At 39.1% G+C, this 18208-nt stretch overlaps 1 protein-coding gene and 1 pseudogene across 1 annotated transcript; one reads left to right on the forward strand and one right to left on the reverse strand.

Moving 5' to 3' along the window:
- Positions 1–2097: 2097 nt before the first annotated feature.
- On the reverse strand, positions 2098–2197 carry LOC113343055 (annotated as a pseudogene).
- A 13614-nt stretch (positions 2198–15811) lies between these two features.
- Positions 15812–16333, forward strand: LOC113343019. Its single transcript, XM_026587353.1, has 2 exons — positions 15812–15937; positions 16031–16333. The coding sequence occupies exons 1-2, from the start codon at positions 15812–15814 to the stop codon at positions 16331–16333; spliced, it is 429 nt and encodes a 142-aa protein (XP_026443138.1).
- The last annotated feature ends 1875 nt before the right edge of the window (positions 16334–18208 follow it).

Consider the following 18208-nt stretch of genomic DNA (forward strand, 5'->3'; position numbering starts at 1 on the left):
CAAGTGGTTAATATGAGGAGCTAAACCCCATTTCTGAGGCGATAGAGGAAGCTATTTTTCTAACAAAAAGTGGTATATTCTTATTTATTTATTTATCGCAATTATTTTTATGATTGTTTTGCCTTGAGTGAAAATTGTTTGAATGATTCTTGTTAAGCAATTGTTATTTCTTTTGATAGAGCATGCTTGGACCTAGGTTTTTGATGTTCTATGCTTCGGATCTACACTTGTTATTTTGAGAATTTACCTGTTGCAATAGTTTAGAATCAAATTGAACGAAAAAATTGCATGAATATAAATATTGGATTAAATCACTTTGAACTTGGAAAATAGTGGAATCTTAGCCTCAGTGTTCTTTTAATGTTGATATCAACTTTGATTGAGTTTGCTATTAGTGAGTTTTATATTTTAATATTAGAATTTAAGTTTAATTAATATCCTTCGCAAGTCTGAGAATCGAACCACTTTTACCACTATCTACAAATCACATCAATTTTTGGCGCCGCCGACGCGGACTTGTTTTTAAGGTTTTAGATTTATTTTATTTTTATTTTTTTATTATTTTTGTTCTTTTTTTTTATGTTTTTGGGTATTTATCTTGTGTCTACAAGTTCTGGATCATGAAGAAAATTGAGCCAAATAGTTTGGTGATTTCATAAATACTTGGAGCTAAAGATTAAAGCAAAAAAAACAGAAAAGAAGACAATTTTATTTTAGACAATTTAGTTTAGGGTTTGATTATTTTCTTTTAGAAAAAAAAAATTGTATGAGGGTTTATTATTTTTGTAATTTTTCTTTACTTTTTGGACTTTGGGACATTATTTTTTTATTACCCTACGGAAGGGTACTTTAAATTAAAACTGTTTGCAGAGAAGGAGGACAATTACGATATTGTCTCTGCACCTTGGGTTCGTACACTTGACATCGGAGTCACTGACCCGAGTCGACTACAACCGATTCATCGCCCGTCTGGAACAGGAGGTAAGATTCTAAACACTTGCGAATCCCCTGTCAGCGAGTTACTGGACTCCTTCTTATGCATATATGTTGAGGACTGAATACGGACATTTATTTTTCTAGTAAAGGGCAAGGCCTGGCCATACAAGATAAGGGTTCAGATTTCATCAACTTTCTCTTCTTGCCCGCTTTAGGAACACGTAACCTACGCGAACCTAAGCCTAAAATTTTGACTAGAACGAGACCGATAGGGTAACGAGCTTAACAGGAAAGTCATTCGAAAAATATTGGTTACTCTTTTAAGCATACTTCGAAGTTCTTGACGGTTTCTGGAAGTTGAATGCGTGACTGCGCCGCCTTGTAATACCGGTGAGGCCTTGGGTATCAAAGCTCCACTGAGCTTCCCTCGCCTCTATTCAACTTACTTTAACTCGGATTGATTCCAGAGGGGTTTGCTTAAATTGTAACGAATTCCCTTTCGAAGGATTAGAAGCTGGTTTAGAAACAATCTAAGTGGAGCCATCATGCTTTTTGTTTGCTAGAAATCAATAGGTTTGATTTGGTTGAGTCGGCCTTGATCTGTGTTTGCTTACCCTTCCAATTTAGAAAATTCTATTGTATGCCTGAATGTAAAAGAGACGCACTAGGTAGATTTGTTAAAGAGAAACCTAGTAGTTCGAAGCATCTCGATTACCTTAATCTAGAAAGTCCGACTTTTGAAGAGTCTGTTTTTGAACGTCCGCTGAGGAGAATCCCTGTTGCTCCGATAGCGCCAGAAATGGCAACTTTGAAAGCTTTGTTGAATCCAACTAGGACTACTCGTCCTTCGTGTATTAAGTTAGCTGAAACGGAGGCACCCTATGAACTGAAACCTGGGACCTTACAGATGCTCCCAATCTTTTTAGGGAAAGAAAATGAAAACCCATTACCATGTTAGGGATTTTGAGGAAATTTGTAGTACTCTAAGAATTAGAGGCTTAGATGATGATGCTTTGAAACTTAGGTTATTCCCATTTTCCCTGAAAGATAAGGCCAAGTCGTGGCTATATAGTTTGGACTCCGAGTCAATTGAGACATATGAACAACTTACATCTGCCTTTTTCAATAAGTTTTTCCCTAGGCACAAAACATCGTCTATTAGGACGCAAATATGCACATTTTCACAACAAGAGGGAGAATCTTTATATAGGTATTTGGAAAGGTTCAATGATTTATTATCCCAGTGTCCTCATCATGGTTTAGAAAAGGTTAGGCTAGTTCAGATCCTTTATGAGGGTTTAGATTATTCCACAACGACCATGGTTGAGTCTCTATGCACTGGTGGATTTGAAAACCAAACTGTTGATGCGGCGATGGAATTTTTTAATGAAATCGCCGAAAAAACCCAGCAATGGGAAAATAGTAGGGCACCCCAGAAAAAATTCTTTTAAGTAGAGGAAACGTTAATAGGGTAGAAGGAGGCTATGAATCAGATGCCAAAATTGCTGCTATAGCAAAAAGGTTAGAAGCCTTAGAAGTGGGCCAGACTAGTGGTAGAGTGGAGCCTTTTTGGGAAGGCCAGAATATTGAAGAGCAGCCAATGCTCTTTATAATAACACTAGATTTGATAACCGTCAAAAGATTGACCCATATTCAGAAACCTATAATCCTGGTTGGAGAAACCATCCGAACCTTTCGTGGTCTAAGGGCCAAAGTCAAGGTCAGTTTAGTAATTCTAATGCTCCCCCAGGTTTTGGCTATACTAAGAATCCTTCAGGACTAGCTCAGTTTCAGAATCAGTCAGATAAGAAAATCCTAAGTTTAGAGGAATCTCTCGCCTTGTTAACTCAGCAAACTGCAAAATTTCAGTTATCCGTAGAACAGAGTCTACAAGCTAGTAACAGGATAGGACAAGAAAATAGTCAGGCTATTTCCGAGTTAAAAACCCAGGTTGGTCTGATAAGTGATTCTTTGAGAGAAAAAGGTAAGTTTCCTAGTCAAACACAACCCAACCCTAGAGGAGTTCATGAATTAGGTGCAAAACCATCGAATCAATTGAATGCTGTTAGAACCCTTAGAAGTGGTAGAGTTGTAGACAATAAGGTAACCATGCCCGATAGTGAACATACTGTAGTTCACCCCTCAGGATCTCACCTCTCAGGACCAGTAGCTGAAGAGACTGATAAAGTTTCTGATGATGTGAATTCGGTTCCTGAAAGGTCTGATTTTAGCCTAGAGCCCCATTTCCTCAGCTATTAGTACCAACAAAAAGGAATCGAACTTTAATGACATAGTGGAGGTTTTTAAGCAAGTTACCATAAACCTTCCTTATTAGATGCAATTAGGCAAATTCCTGCTTATGCCAAGTTCCTTAAGGATATGTGTACGCGAAAGCGAAAACTTAGCGTCCATAAGAAAGCCTTTTTAGCTAGTCACGTAAGTTCAATCATTCAGAACACCACAACTCCAAAGTACAAAGACCCAGGTTCTCCTACCATTGCTTGCACAATAGGTAACTTCCGGGTAGAAAAAGCTTTACTTGACTTAGGAGCCAGTGTGAACTTACTGCCATTCCATGTATACTTACAGCTAGGACTTGGTGAAATGAAACCTACTCAGATGACACTGCAGTTAGCTGATAGGTCTGTTAAAATCCCTCGAGGTGTTATCGAGGATGTTCTTATTGAGGTCGACAAGTTTATTTATCCAGTGGATTTCGTGGTCCTAGATACCCAACCTGTCCCTGACCCAGAGAACCAGATACCTGTGATTTTAGGTCGCCCATTTTTAGCTACGTCTAATGCGATCATTAACTGTCGAAATGGTGTGATGAGTTTATCTTTTGGTAATATGACTATGGAGATGAACATTTTTAATGTCAGTAAGCAACCTCATGAGCTAGATGACACATGTGTTGAAGAGGTGAACATGATAGAAGCCTTAGTTCAGGAGTCATTACCAAACATTTGTCTGAAGACCCATTAGAAAGTTGTCTATCCCATTTTGGTTTAGATTTTGACGACGATAGCACTATTGAACAGGTGAATGCTCTATTAGATTCTACCCCGTGTTAGACACTGATAGATGGAAAGCTAGGTTCGAACCGTTACCAGTTTCTGAGACTACCCTAATTCCTTCTTTAGAAGAGCCCCCAAAGTTGGACCTTAAACCACTACCCGATACTCTAAAGTATGTGTTTTTAGGCCCATCTGAGACTTTACCTGTGATTGTAGCTTCCGATTTGGATAGTGATCAGGAAAGTAGGCTAGTAAATGTACTTCAAGACAATAAGGAAGCTTTAGGGTGGACTATAAGCAGACATTAAGGGTATAAGTCCTACTGTGTGTATGCATCAGATTCATTTAGAGGAAGACTCCAAACCTTCTAGGGAGATGCAACGTCGACTGAACCCTAACATGAAAGAGGTAGTTCGAAAAGAGGTGCTTAAGTTGTTAGATGCGGGTATTATTTACCCAATTTCAGACAGTAAGTGGGTCAGCCCTGTTCAGGTTGTCCCCAAGAAATCAGGTATCACTGTAGTCCAGAATGATAATAATGAATTAATCCCAACCCGAGTGACCACGGGATGGCGTGTGTGTATTGACTATAGGAAATTGAACAAGGTCACAAGGAAGGATCACTTTCCCCTTCCTTTTATCGACCAAATGCTAGAGCGATTAGCTGGACATAGTCACTATTGCTTCTTAGATGGTTACTCCGGTTATAATCAGATCGTTATTGCCCCATAAGACCAAGAGAAAACCACTTTTACCTGTCCCTTTGGGACCTTTGCGTATAGAGGCATGCCTTTCGGGTTATGTAATGCCCCTGCGACTTTTCAGCGTTGTATGATGAGCATATTTTCTGATATGGTAGAACGGTTTTTAGAGGTCTTTATGGATGACTTTTCAGTGTTTGGCTCATCTTTTGATGAGTGCTTGCATCATTTGACATTAGTGTTGACTAGGTGTAAGGAAAAGAATTTAGTGCTTAATTGGGAAAAATGTCATTTCATGGTTGAATCAGGAATTGTCTTAGGGCACATCGTTTCTTCAAAGGGTATAGAGGTAGACAAAGCCAAAGTTGACCTTATTAAGACTTTACAGGTCCCAAAAACCGTAAAAGATATTATGTCATTCTTAGGGCATGCAGGTTTTTACTGTCGATTCATTAAGGATTTTAGCTTGATTTCTAGACCTCTTTGCAATTTGCTTGCAAAAGATGTTAAGTTTGTCTTTGATGATGCTTGCTTAAAGGATTTTGATAAGCTTAAAACATTAGTCACTACTGCCACGATAGTCAAGGCACCTAACTGGAACCTACCCTTTGAAATTATGTGTGATGCTTCAGATTATGCTATAGGCGTTGTGCTAGGTCAGCGAGAAAACAAATTACTCCATGTTATTTATTATGCTAGGAAAACTCTGAATGATGCCCAGATGAACTATACAACTACCGAGAAGGAATTGCTAGCCATCGTGTTTGCCTTGGATAAGTTTAGATCCTATTTATTAGGTTCTAAGATCGTAATCTATACTGATCAAGCTGCTTTGAAATATCTTTTGTCTAAGAAGGATACCAAACCTAGATTGATTAGATGGATCCTTTTCTTACAACAATTTTGTCCAGACATTAGAGACAAAAAGGGTGCAGAGAATGTAGTAACAGACCACTTGTCTAGGCTAGTTGTTAGTTCCCCTAATAATTCCCTTCCTATAAGGGATAGTTTTCCTGATGAACAATTGTTCTCTGTTTCCCAATCACCTTTGTATGCAAATATAGTGAATTATATTGTTACTGGTCGAATGCCTCAACATTGGGGTAAGCAAGATCGTTCTAGGTTTTTAGCCGAGGTTAAGCATTTCTTTTGGGACGATCCTTATCGTTTTAAGTATTGTCCGGACCAGATTATTAGGAGATGTGTATCTGAGAGTGACCAGTCTAGTATTATCTCCTTTTGTCATGAACATGCATGTGGGGGTCATTTTAGTGCTAAGAAGACTGCTGCTAAGATTTTGCAGTGTGGATTTTACTGGCCTTCGTTGTTTAAAGATTCCCATAGTCATTGTGTTTCTTGTGAGCGTTGCCAGAAGTTAGGAACCATTTCCCGTAGAAATATGATGCCTTTGAACCCTATTTTAGTGATTGAGGTCTTTGATGTGTGGGGCATTGATTTTATGGGTCCAGTTCCTATTTCGTTTGGTTATCTTTACATACTTGTCGCTGTAGATTATGTGTCTAGGTGGGTTGAGGCGGTTCCGTGTAAAACGAATGACCACAGGGTCGTAGTCCAGTTTTTGAAAGAGAATATACTTACACGATTTGGTACACCTCGAGCTATAATTAGTGATGGAGGTTCACACTTTTGTAATAGACCGTTTGCACTTTTAATGAAACAATATGGTATTACCCACAAAGTAGCTACCCCATATCACCCACAAACTAGTGGTCAGGTAGAGGTCTCCAATAGGGAAATTAAGCGTATTTTAGAGAAAATAGTTAATCCTAATAGGAAAGACTGGTCATCGAGGCTTACTGATGCCTTATGGGCTTATCGTATTGCGTTTAAGACACCCATTGGAATGTCACCTTATCGTTTAGTGTTTGGAAAGGCATGTCACCTGCCCGTTGAGTTAGAGAATAGAGCTTATTGGGCTATTAAGAACCTAAACTTTTCACTTGACAAGGCAGGAGCTCACAGAAAACTCCAGCTTAATGAGTTGGACGAGATTCGTAGAGATGCATACGATAGTGCTAAGGAGTATAAGAACAAAATGAAACTTGTACATGATAAGAATATTTTACGAAAGTCATTTTCTCCATGTCAAAAAGTTCTTCTGTATGACACTTGTTTGCATCTATTCCCCAGGAAGTTGCGCTATCGGTGGACCGGTCCTTTTGTGGTCCGTACTGTTTTTTCTCATGGCGTTGTTGAGATTGAGACACCAGATGGTAGTAGTTCTTCGAAGGTTAACGGTCAGCGATTGAAGCCCTTTTTAGATCCTTTTCCTACAGGTGATGTTGAGGAGGTCCCTCTGGAGGACCCTGTGTACCTTGATTGACCATCGAGGCAATTTTGTATGTTGTATATTATTTTTGTAGGTTTTTGGTTACACTTCACCCAGGTACTATCTTTCCGACTTCTCTCTTTACTATTTCCTCATGTTACTTATATTTTTGGTACTGTTCTTTAATTAGAAAAATTGAGGAAAATGTTAGATTTAAGTTTGGGGGTGGGGTAGAACTTTTTGTTACTTTTTAGTTGCATAATTAAACTCCAGAGCCTAGAAATTTATGCCTATTAAGGATGGCACTAACCAATCTAAGTGGATGGAAGCATTTTGGTTGTAGGAGTTGAGGAACCAATCTGACTAGATGGCAACATCTAAAGAGTCTATTCATAAAAGCACAGATCTCAGGTGTTAGAAATAACATGATACTTTCACCATATCTCGTTGAGTCCTTTTCACTTCTGTTTTTATTTTGTTTTGTTTTTAAACTATGTTTCTCTAAGTGATTAGGTGGGGCTCATGATTCAAGTTGTTACAAATGCTAGGGTGAATTAGAGTGATTGAGATACAAAAAAAAAAAAAAGTTGAAAGAAAAAAAAGGAGAAAAAAAGGAGAAAAAAAAGGAAAAGAAAAAAAAAAGAAACTGAGACCAGACCATAAGACCAACCGGAATAAATTCAATAAAGTCGACCACTGGTACCCTTGTATATGCCAGTGTGTTGACCTAGAGTTAGGATTATCAATCACTGGTTCCTTTGTATATGCCAGTGTGTTGATATTAGTCAGACTAGTATCTCAGTCCATTAGGATAGGTTCATTTTGGCGGAGGCCTTCAGACAGATATGAGAAACACCGTTCACCTAGTAAACATCAAAACCATCTATGTTTTTCTCTATATCCATCTTCTTGATCTATCCATGTGATTAGTTTTGACTCCGGATATTGATGTCCATAGTGCGACTATCTGAGTAGAGCTCTGTCACTTATATCTGAATTTTAGTATGTTTGAATGCAAACTCGTGTACAACAATTGGAATTTCGCATCAGGGTACTTCCTCATGTAGTCAATAAGTATGCCAACCAAGGAGATTTTTTAGTGCCTTCCAAGGTTCTGTGTAGATAGCTAGGGTCTGGAGTATAAAGGTTTTGTGGGTATACCTCTGGTAAGCCCTCCCGAGACTATAACTCGGCCACTAGGGACACCTAGGAGTTTAAAGGCTTATTGCATACGCTAAATGCAGTCGATGATGCCTGCGACAGTGAGTTAGGATTTTATTTTACTTTTTCTCGAGGACTAGCAAATAATAGGTTTGGGGGTATTTGACAGACACATTTTTGTGTCTAATTTGTCTCGATTCTATATATTGTTAGAGCTCATTTTTGTACTTATTATGGTGTTTTATGTGTGTAGGTATTTTTGGCCAATAAACATTTTTGGAAAAATCGACTCGAAAAGTTGTCTAAAGCACCTGGAGGAAATGATATTGGCACCCACAGATTGGATAAGGGGCACCCCATGGCACCCTTAAGAGAGCTGCTATCGACACCCATACTCTGGATAGGGGGCACCCTTTATCTTCACTAGAATTTTGGCGGGAAAAACTGAATTCAAATTCAGTTTTGCAGCGGAATTTTCAGGCGAGATTTTGCTGGAGTTTTGGCCGGATTCAATGGGATTTTTGGATTGGATATATCCTGTTATGACTAAATAGGGATGGTAGGTGTGATTGGATCGAATGAGTTGGGATAGATAAGCCGGAAGAAGAAATCAGAGGTGTGGAGTTTCACGGGACTGTTGAGATTTCATGAATCGGATTTGGAGTGATTCAGCTGCATATTTTTGTTGGGTTGGACTTCTTAAATCATAACAGGGTTGGTGTGTATGTTTGGATCAAGTATTTTGGGCTGAAAATGTTTGTTGGAGCGAAACAGAGGAGCTGGATGTTTATCGAAGTTCTGTTGATGACTAGGAGGAGATTTAGTCGGAGTTTGGCGTGGAGATGGATTAGAATTTAGTTGATGGGTCAAAACAGGATTGGTATGAGCTAAAGATTCGATAAAACAGTGACAAATCTTCGATTTGAGCGAAAAAGGGAAGTGAAGTTATTATCGGACTTTCTGGTTATATATATGGGAGTTGGCGAGATTCTGGAGAGGTTAACTATATTTGGGACTCTATCTTACCTTATTTGAGAAGTTTACAACTCACAGAACCTCGTAGAGAAGCTTGGCAGGGAAAGAAATCCCGAGACTTGAGGTGGAGGAAAGATATGAATAGTTGAAGATTTCTTGAAGTTGAATCGACCTGTGGGCTATAAAAGGAGTTGGGATAGCTCATAGAAGACCTACGTACACATTGGATAAGTTTAGAACATAGCAGAGCATAAAAACACTAAGTTGCAGAGATACAGGCGAGAGGAAGAAGAACAACACAGAACAGCAGTAAGAGACAGTCGCAGAATCCGTGGCCTTTTCTTTCAAATTCAATCACTTTGTCACAATTTATGTAACAATTATTCAGAGTTCGCAACAGTTGTGAGTTACGGTACTTTGTAACAGTGGTTCGTAACAATTATATCCGTTACAAACACGTTGTTTTATACCTTCTCTTCTTTTTAATCAACTTTTGAGCAACAAACATGTATTTTGAGCAAGTGGTTAATATGAGGAGCTAAACCCATTTCTGAGGCGATAGAGGAAGCTATTTTTCCAACAAAAAGTGGTATATTCTTATTTATTTATTTATCGCAATTATTTTTATGATTGTTTTTCCTTGAGTGAAAATTGTTTGAATGATTCTTGTTAAGCAATTGTTATTTCTTTTGATAGAGCATGCTTGGACCTAGGTTTTTGATGTTCTATGCTTCGAATTTACACTTGTTATTTTGAGAATCTACTTGTTGCAATAGTTTAGAATCAAATTGAACGAAAAAATTGCATGAATATAAATATTGGATTAAATCACTTTGAACTTGGAAAATAGTGGAATCTTAGCCTCAGTGTTCTTTTAATATTGATATCAACTTTGATTGAGTTTGCTATAATTTTTAGTGAGTTTTCTATTTTAATATTAGAATTTAAGTCTAATTATATCCTTCGCAAGTCTAAGAATCGAACCACTTTTACCACTATCTACAAATCACATCAGAGGTGTGGGAATTAGGTTTCCCAGTTGCTAGAGTTCTCCTTTATATAGTCTCCAAATCAGGGTTTGCAATTAATGTTACCTTGGTAACAAAGCATTCAACATTCACTGTTAGATGAAAACCTGATTAGATTCAAGCTAATATCTTTCAACTGTTAGATCGAACTTAGCTTGTTATACACAAATGAAATGTACCGTCATTTAGATAAAGGTAAACGTACCTAAACGTGTACACTTAGTTGGTTCAACAATAGTTAACCAATGGTTAGCCATATGAGCAGTTTCATATCAACCTTATTCATCTTTATCATAACTAATTCAAATGAAACTAGTTAGAGAGTTGTTCAATTGTTTATATTCTCATAGAAGTATACAAGACACAATTGAAGCTATATCGATTTTGATTAACTCGAATAATTTCATGTATATTATAGCCACAGTTTGAAAAAGATTGCATTCCTTATTATATAAATGTATTAGTTCATGAAAAACCCGATTTTAGAACACAACCCACTTAAGTATGCAAACGGGTATGCATACCTAAGTAGCCGGAATGAGTTTGGTTACGCCAGTATGCGTACGGGTACGCAAACCATTTACTTTTCCAAACTCTAGTAGATTTCACGGAACATGAACTTCCACCCGTATGCATACCAAGGTTCACGGATTTTGGACTTTACACAAATGTGAATATACACACTATGTTTATATCCAATCATGGTTATGTTTTCTAAACCCTCATTTAAATCATTGAAACATTCTTAGAAGACGACAAGAGCTGTCTTACACAAATTAGTATCTTCAAAGCAATTTTCAAGTGATCGAATGATCAATACGAAACATTCCGAGTCTACATCAAATGAATGTCTCACACAAATCATGTAAGATGTTACAAGACGATTTTCACATGATTATCTTTTGACTTTCATCAAGGTTAAAAGATGAACTTGGTTAAAACGAAAGCTTACCAACACATATTTCGAGAAATAGATAAGCGAGATATACTCGGCTCGAAATACCAAATGTGTATACTTGAAGTCTATATATCAATACGACTTTTTGTCTCAAATAGGAGATAAAGTAGATAGACTTTTGAGTGATAGATGTGTTCAAGTCTCCACATACCTTTTGTTGATGAAGTTCCACAAGTTCCCTTGAGTAGTTCTTCGTCTTCATTCGATGAACGCCGTGAAGTCTAAAGCTCAACTACACTTACTATCCTAATCCGAGACTTAGCTATAAGTAGACTAGAAATCATGACTTATAGTTTTGGCAACTAAACTTGACAAACAAGCTTGAGATAGCAACGCCTTGCGATTTCGACCGAGCAGTGCTCTAACATCTTTACTAATGCTTATTCTCCATGCAATTATAAATTAAGAGAGACTTTCTGGAATGATATGGTGGATATAAGGTGTTGATCTGATGAAGCTTGGTGTTTAATGAGAGATTTTAATGTTGTTAGAAGCGATGCGAAAATAAACAAAACATGAAGGGACACAAGAAATATGAAATTTCTTAATGACTCCATTGCTGATCAAGAATTGATTGACTTACCCATGAACGGTGGTTCTTTCACATGTAGTAATAAACAAGATATCCCTTTACTGTGTAGATTCGATAGAACTTTGTTTTGCTCAGCTTTTAATATTAAATTCTGCAATGCCACTCAAAAAAATTTGGTTAGAACCATCTTTGATCATAATCCTTTGCTTTTTGAATTAACTTCAGACATTAGAAATGGATCAAGCTTCAAGATTGAGAGTCACTGGTTAAAACATCCTGACTTTGTTAAGCTGGTTGAGTCTTGATGAGATTCTATGGTCTTTACAGACACTCCGGGAATATTATTTTTAGAAAACTCCAGAATTTGAAACTTTTCTTAAAATCTTGGAGCAAAATCACTTTTGGTAATGTTAAAAAGCAGGAAGATAAGCTGACGAAGAAAATAAAAAAGTTGAATTTAGCTGAGGTAAGTGCATCTTTGTCCAATTTGAAAATGGAGGAAAGATCTAACTTTTTAATTAAGCTAAATAATGTCAAGATAACTAGAGCCAGAATGGATTATCAAAGAGCTAAAGTTAGAGGTTTTCAAGAGGGAGATAAGAATACTAAATACTTCCACAGAATTGTAAACGCAAAGAGAAGGAGAAATTGTATAACTGTTTGAGGGTGAAAACAGTTTCTGCTGATTTTGGTAATTTCGAGTGTGTGGGTGAGAAACGAGTCTAAACCCTAAACAATATACTGCAAGGGAGTACTTTGATTCGAGAGATCAATCTGTACAAATCCGGCATAAACCAAGAAATTCCCGTTCCAGACTTGCTTCGGTCACAAAGTGAAGGAGAAGGGTTGGTCTAGGGAGGGAAGCGAAGAGAGTGTTGAGACCAGAATAGTTGATTCGAGAAGAGTAGTTGTTTGACGACTTGTATCAGAAAGTGGAAAGCTAACAGACGGGAAAGCTAACAAGTGATTTCTGAGTGTTGTATTTTCCGGACCAAAAACTTCTTTTTTGGTGGAAATAAGTGAGACCTATTTATACAAGTCGCAACGAAACGTACCCTGGTCTCGTAAGAAGTGGAAACGATTGAGTAAATGGAAGAAAGCGGTAACGGGTAACGCCTGGAATTGATGTTTTCATAATGAAGGAAACGTTTCACCGTTACTTCTTGTATTTACTAACCGACTCACTCTTATGACACTTTTTTGTAATGGGCTTAGTGTACGCCGGACGCCGTAAACAGCCAGACCAATACCCTGATGAGCATCCCCCAATTTGTGACATGTTTTGATGTCTCGAGTGTTTTCTTGGAAAACGTGTAGCATGTTGTTATTGTTTGGAAAGTTAATATTGAGAGGCTTGACGTTTCGGTGGTGTCCTTCGACGGCCGAGATTTTGCATCTTGAGAGGAAGGTTAGCCGTTGATTGTGGTTATATTCCGCTGGTAACCAGTGGCGTGGCCATGGTGTTGACATGGCTTGTGCATGCTCTTGGCGTGGATGATTAGGGTTTGATGCCGTGACCAAAGAATTGACATAGATAAGTGTGTGCCGTGGCCAAAGAGTTGGCAGCGTAGCCAAAGGTTTCCACAAGTCGTTTGGTGGCAAGTTTGTACGGCAGAGATCTGCATATCAAGAGGAAGGATAGCCGTTGATTGTTGCAACCTTCCATTTGGCAGCCAGCGGCATGGAGGCATGGCTGTGGCCAAATTAGAGCTTTGGCACCGCGGACAAAATTAGGGTTTTGGCATCATGACCAAGAGTTGGCACCGTAGCCAAGATATTTCCACAAGTCGTTTGGTGGAAAGTTTGTACGGCTGAGATCTGTAGCTCAGGAGGAAGGGTGGCCGTTGATTGTTGCAACCCTCCGTTTGGCGGCTAACGGCATGGAGGCATGGCCAGCACGACTCGTGCATGCTCTTGGCGCGGCCCAAATTATGGTTTGGCACAAACCGTGGAACTTTGGCATCGCGGCCAAGAGGTTTCCACAAATCGTTTGGTTTGGTGGAAAGCTTGTACGGCTGAGATTTGCATCTCAGAAGGAGGGGTAGCCGTTGATTGTTGCAACCCTCCGTTTGACAGCCAGCGACATGGAGGCATGGCTTTGGCATGTTTTAGGCGCGACCAAATTAGGGTTTGGCGTAAACCTTGGAATTTGGCATTGTGCCAGGAGTTGCCATGCGTTTGGTGGCGAACTTGGACGGCTGAGATTTTCATCTCAGAAGGAAGGGTAGCCGTTGATTGTTGCAACCCTTCGTTTGGTAGCCAACGATATGGAGGCATGGCCGGCATGGTTTAGGAGCGGCCGAGCTAGGATTTTGGCATAGTTTTAGGCGCGGCCAAAATTAGGGTTTTGGCATAGTTTAGGCGCGGCCAAAATTAGGGCTTGGCACTGGGCCAAAAGTTGCCACGCGTTTGGTGGAGAACCTGGACGGCTGAGATTTGCATCTCAGAAGGAAGGGTAGCGGTTGATTGTTGCAACCCTTCGTTTGGTAGCCAGCGGCATGGAGGCATGGCCGGCATGGCTTTGGCATAGTTTAGGCGCGACCAAGCTAGGATTTTGGCATAGTTTAGGCGCGGCCAAAATTAGGGCTTGGCATTGGGCCAAAAGTTGCCACGCGTTTGGTGGCGAACCTGGACGGCTGAGATTTGCATCTCAGAAGGAAGGGTAGCGGTTGATTGTTGCAACCCTTCGTTTGGTAGCCAGTGGCATGGAGGCATGGACGGCATGGCTTTGGCATAGTTTAGGCGCGACCAAGCTAGGATTTTGGCATAGTTTTAGGCGCGGCCAAAATTAGGGCTTGGCATTGGGCCAAAAGTTGCCACGCGTTTGGTGGCGAACTTGGACGGCTGAGATTTTCATCTCAGAAGGAAGGGTGGCCCGTTGATTGTTGGAACCCTTCGTTTGGCAGTCAGCGGCATGGAGGCATGGCCGGCATGGTTGGCATGCCTTTGGCGCGGAGATGTGGCTGGCATGGCATGCCATTGGCACGGTGGTGCGACTGGCATGGTTGGCATGCCTTTGGTGCGGAGATGTGGCTGGCATGGCATGCCATTGGCGGTGGTGCGGCTGGCATGGTTGGCATGCCTTTGGCGCGGAGATGTGGCTGGCATGGCATGCCATTGGCAAGGTGGTGCGGATGGTATGGTTGGCATGCCTTTGGCGCGGAGATGTGGCTGGCATGGCATTCCATTGGCACGGTGGTGCGGCTGGGCATGGTTGGCATGCCTTTGGTGCGGAGATGTGGCTGGCATGGCATGCCATTGGCACGGTGGTGCGGATGGCATGGTTGGCATGCCTTTGGAGCGGATATGTGGCTATTAGGGTTTAGCGTATCGATACCCTAGCTTAAAATATGTGGAATGCATGATTGGCACGTTTGGCTAGCATGCGCGGCTGGCATGTGCAGAGATGATGCCAGTCAGTACCGAAGGCTCTGTCGTGGAGCATGGCATATACATAAAAAAGGTACCCCGGCAATTTTACGCATACATGTTGAATTGTTCAATAAATTTGCTAGTGGAGACATTATTATTCAAGTGTGACGTCACTGTTTGACTTAGGTTTTACGATTTTAACCCTAAGATAAAAACCACCATCAACAATAACAAAGCTGGAGATAGATGGGGTTGATGTTTTTAATCAAGAAGCAATAAATGAGGAGATCAAGGAGTATTACACTAAATTGTTTACTGCTTCAAATTCAGTTAATCGTTCTTTTGATCGTTAGGAGTTCAAAACACTGGATGGTATTCAAAGAAATTGGCTGGAAAGGATGTTTGAAGAAGAAGAAGTGGTGATAGAGATTAAGAAGTGTGGCACTAATAAAACTCCTGGTCCTGATGGGTTCAATATCGAATTCTTTAGAGCTTGTTGGGGTTTCTTGAAAGTAAATGTGATAGAAGCTATCAATGAGCTTTACAACAAAGGAAAGTTAGACTGGAGACTTAACATGTATTTTCTTAAGCTAATTCCTAAGAAGGAAGACTCAACAACTGCTACATACTTTAGACCTTTAAGTCTTATCAGCACCCTTTAAGATCATCTCTAAGGTTCTTGCTGAAAGATTGAAAATGGTGATGCCTAGTTTTATCTCTAATTCTCTAGGAGTTTTCATTAAAAAGAAATAGATTCTTGATGGGATTTTGATTGCTAATGAATGCATTGAAAGCAGACCAAATAATAAAAAAAAAAAACGGTATTCTTTGCAAGATAGATATGGAGAAAGCTTTTGATAATGTTAGCTGGAATTCTCTATTTTATATCTTAAAGAAAAATGTATTTGGTGATAGATGGATCAAATGGATTTCTTGGTGTGTCACACAAGCACAATTCTCTATTTTGGTTAGCTGCCAAGCTATTTAAAGAATTAAACCATCTAAAGGGATTAAACAAAGAGATCATTTGTCTCCTTTTCTATTTTTATTGGTGTTGAAGGTGTTATCTATGCTGATGAATGATGTTGTGGCTTCAAACACATTAAGTGGCTTTCAAGTAGTGGATGAAGGTACTATAACTTCTCATCAACAATTTGTTGATGATACCATAGTTCTGTTGAATGCTTCTAAGGCGGAGGTTAGAATATTGTTAATTATTTTAATGATGTTTGAGGTTTTAACTGGATTAAAATTAAATTTGAAAAAGATTGCAATGACTAGTATAGGTGCAGATGACCTGGTGCAAGACCTCTCATTAGAATTGGGGTGTAAAATTGATAGTCTACTAATAACTTATCTATGAATGCCTACTGGGGCTCCTAAGAGAAGTGTAGCTATTTGGGAGGTTGTCATTCAGAAGATGCAGAAAAATTTGGCCCCTTGGAAGAGAAAATACTTGAACAAAGTTGTTAGAGTTACATTAACTAAAAGTTCTTTGGAAAGCATTGTCGTGTACTTTCTTTCTCTTTACTATATGCATGTTTCTGTAGAGAAGAGGTTAAATAGTATCATGAGAAAATTTATTTCGGGAGAAGAAGAAGATAAGAAAAAGATGATCTGGGTGTATTTCAAAACCGCGTGCAAACCAAGAAGCAAGGGAGGTTTAGGTATAAAAAATATTAGGTTGATAAACTTTGTGGAGGAAGATTATCTGTGAGAAGACAAAAACGGAAATATCTGGTGTAGTTCCTCTACAAGTTAAAGAACCAATTGGAAGAAGCATGTGGTTGGAAATACATAAAGCCAAGAAGGACTTTTATGATTCTGTTAATTTGCAGGTCAAAGATGGCAGGAGCATCAAATTCTGGCATGATCGGTGGCTGTATAAAGGTGCTTTGAAGGATAAATACCCGAGACTATTTAAAATCAGTTTATAGAAAAATGAGATGGTGGCTAGCTTGAGGAACACGACATGAAACTTCTTGTTTACAAGAGAACTAAATCCGGCTAAAAGATTTGATTAATTGGAGATGAAGTTTCAGTTGAGAAATGTGACTCTGATTCAGGATCAAGAGGATTGTGTGGAAGGTGATGACTCTGCTAAAGTTATTTATGAGAAACTTGCGGAATACAAGCAGATTGGGAGTGTTAGAGCATAGCTCGGTTGAACCCACCAAGCGTTGGTATGTCAAGTTTGGTTGTCATATTTTAGTGAATCAAAACTGATGTTAAGAGTCGCTTGATTATGTACTAGAGTCAACTTCGTATAGGTTAGCTTGAAAGTATTAAGATATGAGACATTACAAATATTGCGAAGACTTGAAGATGTGAAGAAGCAAGGAGCTACAACGACAACAATCAACCTTCCACTGGAGGTTAGTGATATTTGACTTGAACTGTTTCATTCCCTAACGTATCTTTCAAGTCGTGCATATTGAAAAAAAAACTGCGAAGCATATTTGAACTCTAGATAGACATGGTATTAAGGAATACAATACGAGGTTTATTGCTTAACCATTAAACTTTGTAGATAAGACATCACCATAATCATTTGAATGCTATTGTGATTATGTATGGGTATGAGGTGAGGATTTCATCCTAGGGAACAATGTTTACATGTGTTCTAAGGAAGTAGGTTCATAAACTTGTTTGTGAATCGAAAAGGAAATCTCCAGGCGTTATTGGGATTTTTATTCATTGCATATCTTGTGAACATCCAATATGTGTGATTTAGTAGAACCGTTCATGACTTGTTTGTGTTCTTGGTAAAACTATTCACAAAGGCATGACTTATGTATTGGTATGACTTTTATTAGTGAAACCGATCTTAAGTAAACACCTGAGATGGTATGATCGGGTTTGTGATTTTATGTCTTACCAAAACTGGGAAAAAGGGAACCGATCTTAGTAAGAGGTGCAGTACATCATAAAGGGGAACCGATCCTTGTATGATGTGCAGAAGGTTTATAGTAGAAAGGGGAACCGATTCTATGGACATGTGCAACACGTTTTTAGGCAAAGGGGAACCTATCCTATGGACATCTGCAACACATTCAAGTTAGATACCATATATATGTGGGGAACCGATCCTAGTACCTAGTCAACCGAGTTTTGGAAAGCTAGTGTGACTATGCACATTACTCACATGGAGGTAGAACCGAAACTTGTTTTGATAGAACCATTAAACCCATGATTTGTGATTGAATGTTATTTTATCAATTGCATAGTTCTTAAAAGT

This window comes from Papaver somniferum, unplaced genomic scaffold (genome assembly GCF_003573695.1).
Source record: "Papaver somniferum cultivar HN1 unplaced genomic scaffold, ASM357369v1 unplaced-scaffold_52, whole genome shotgun sequence".
Taxonomy (NCBI): domain Eukaryota; kingdom Viridiplantae; phylum Streptophyta; class Magnoliopsida; order Ranunculales; family Papaveraceae; genus Papaver; species Papaver somniferum.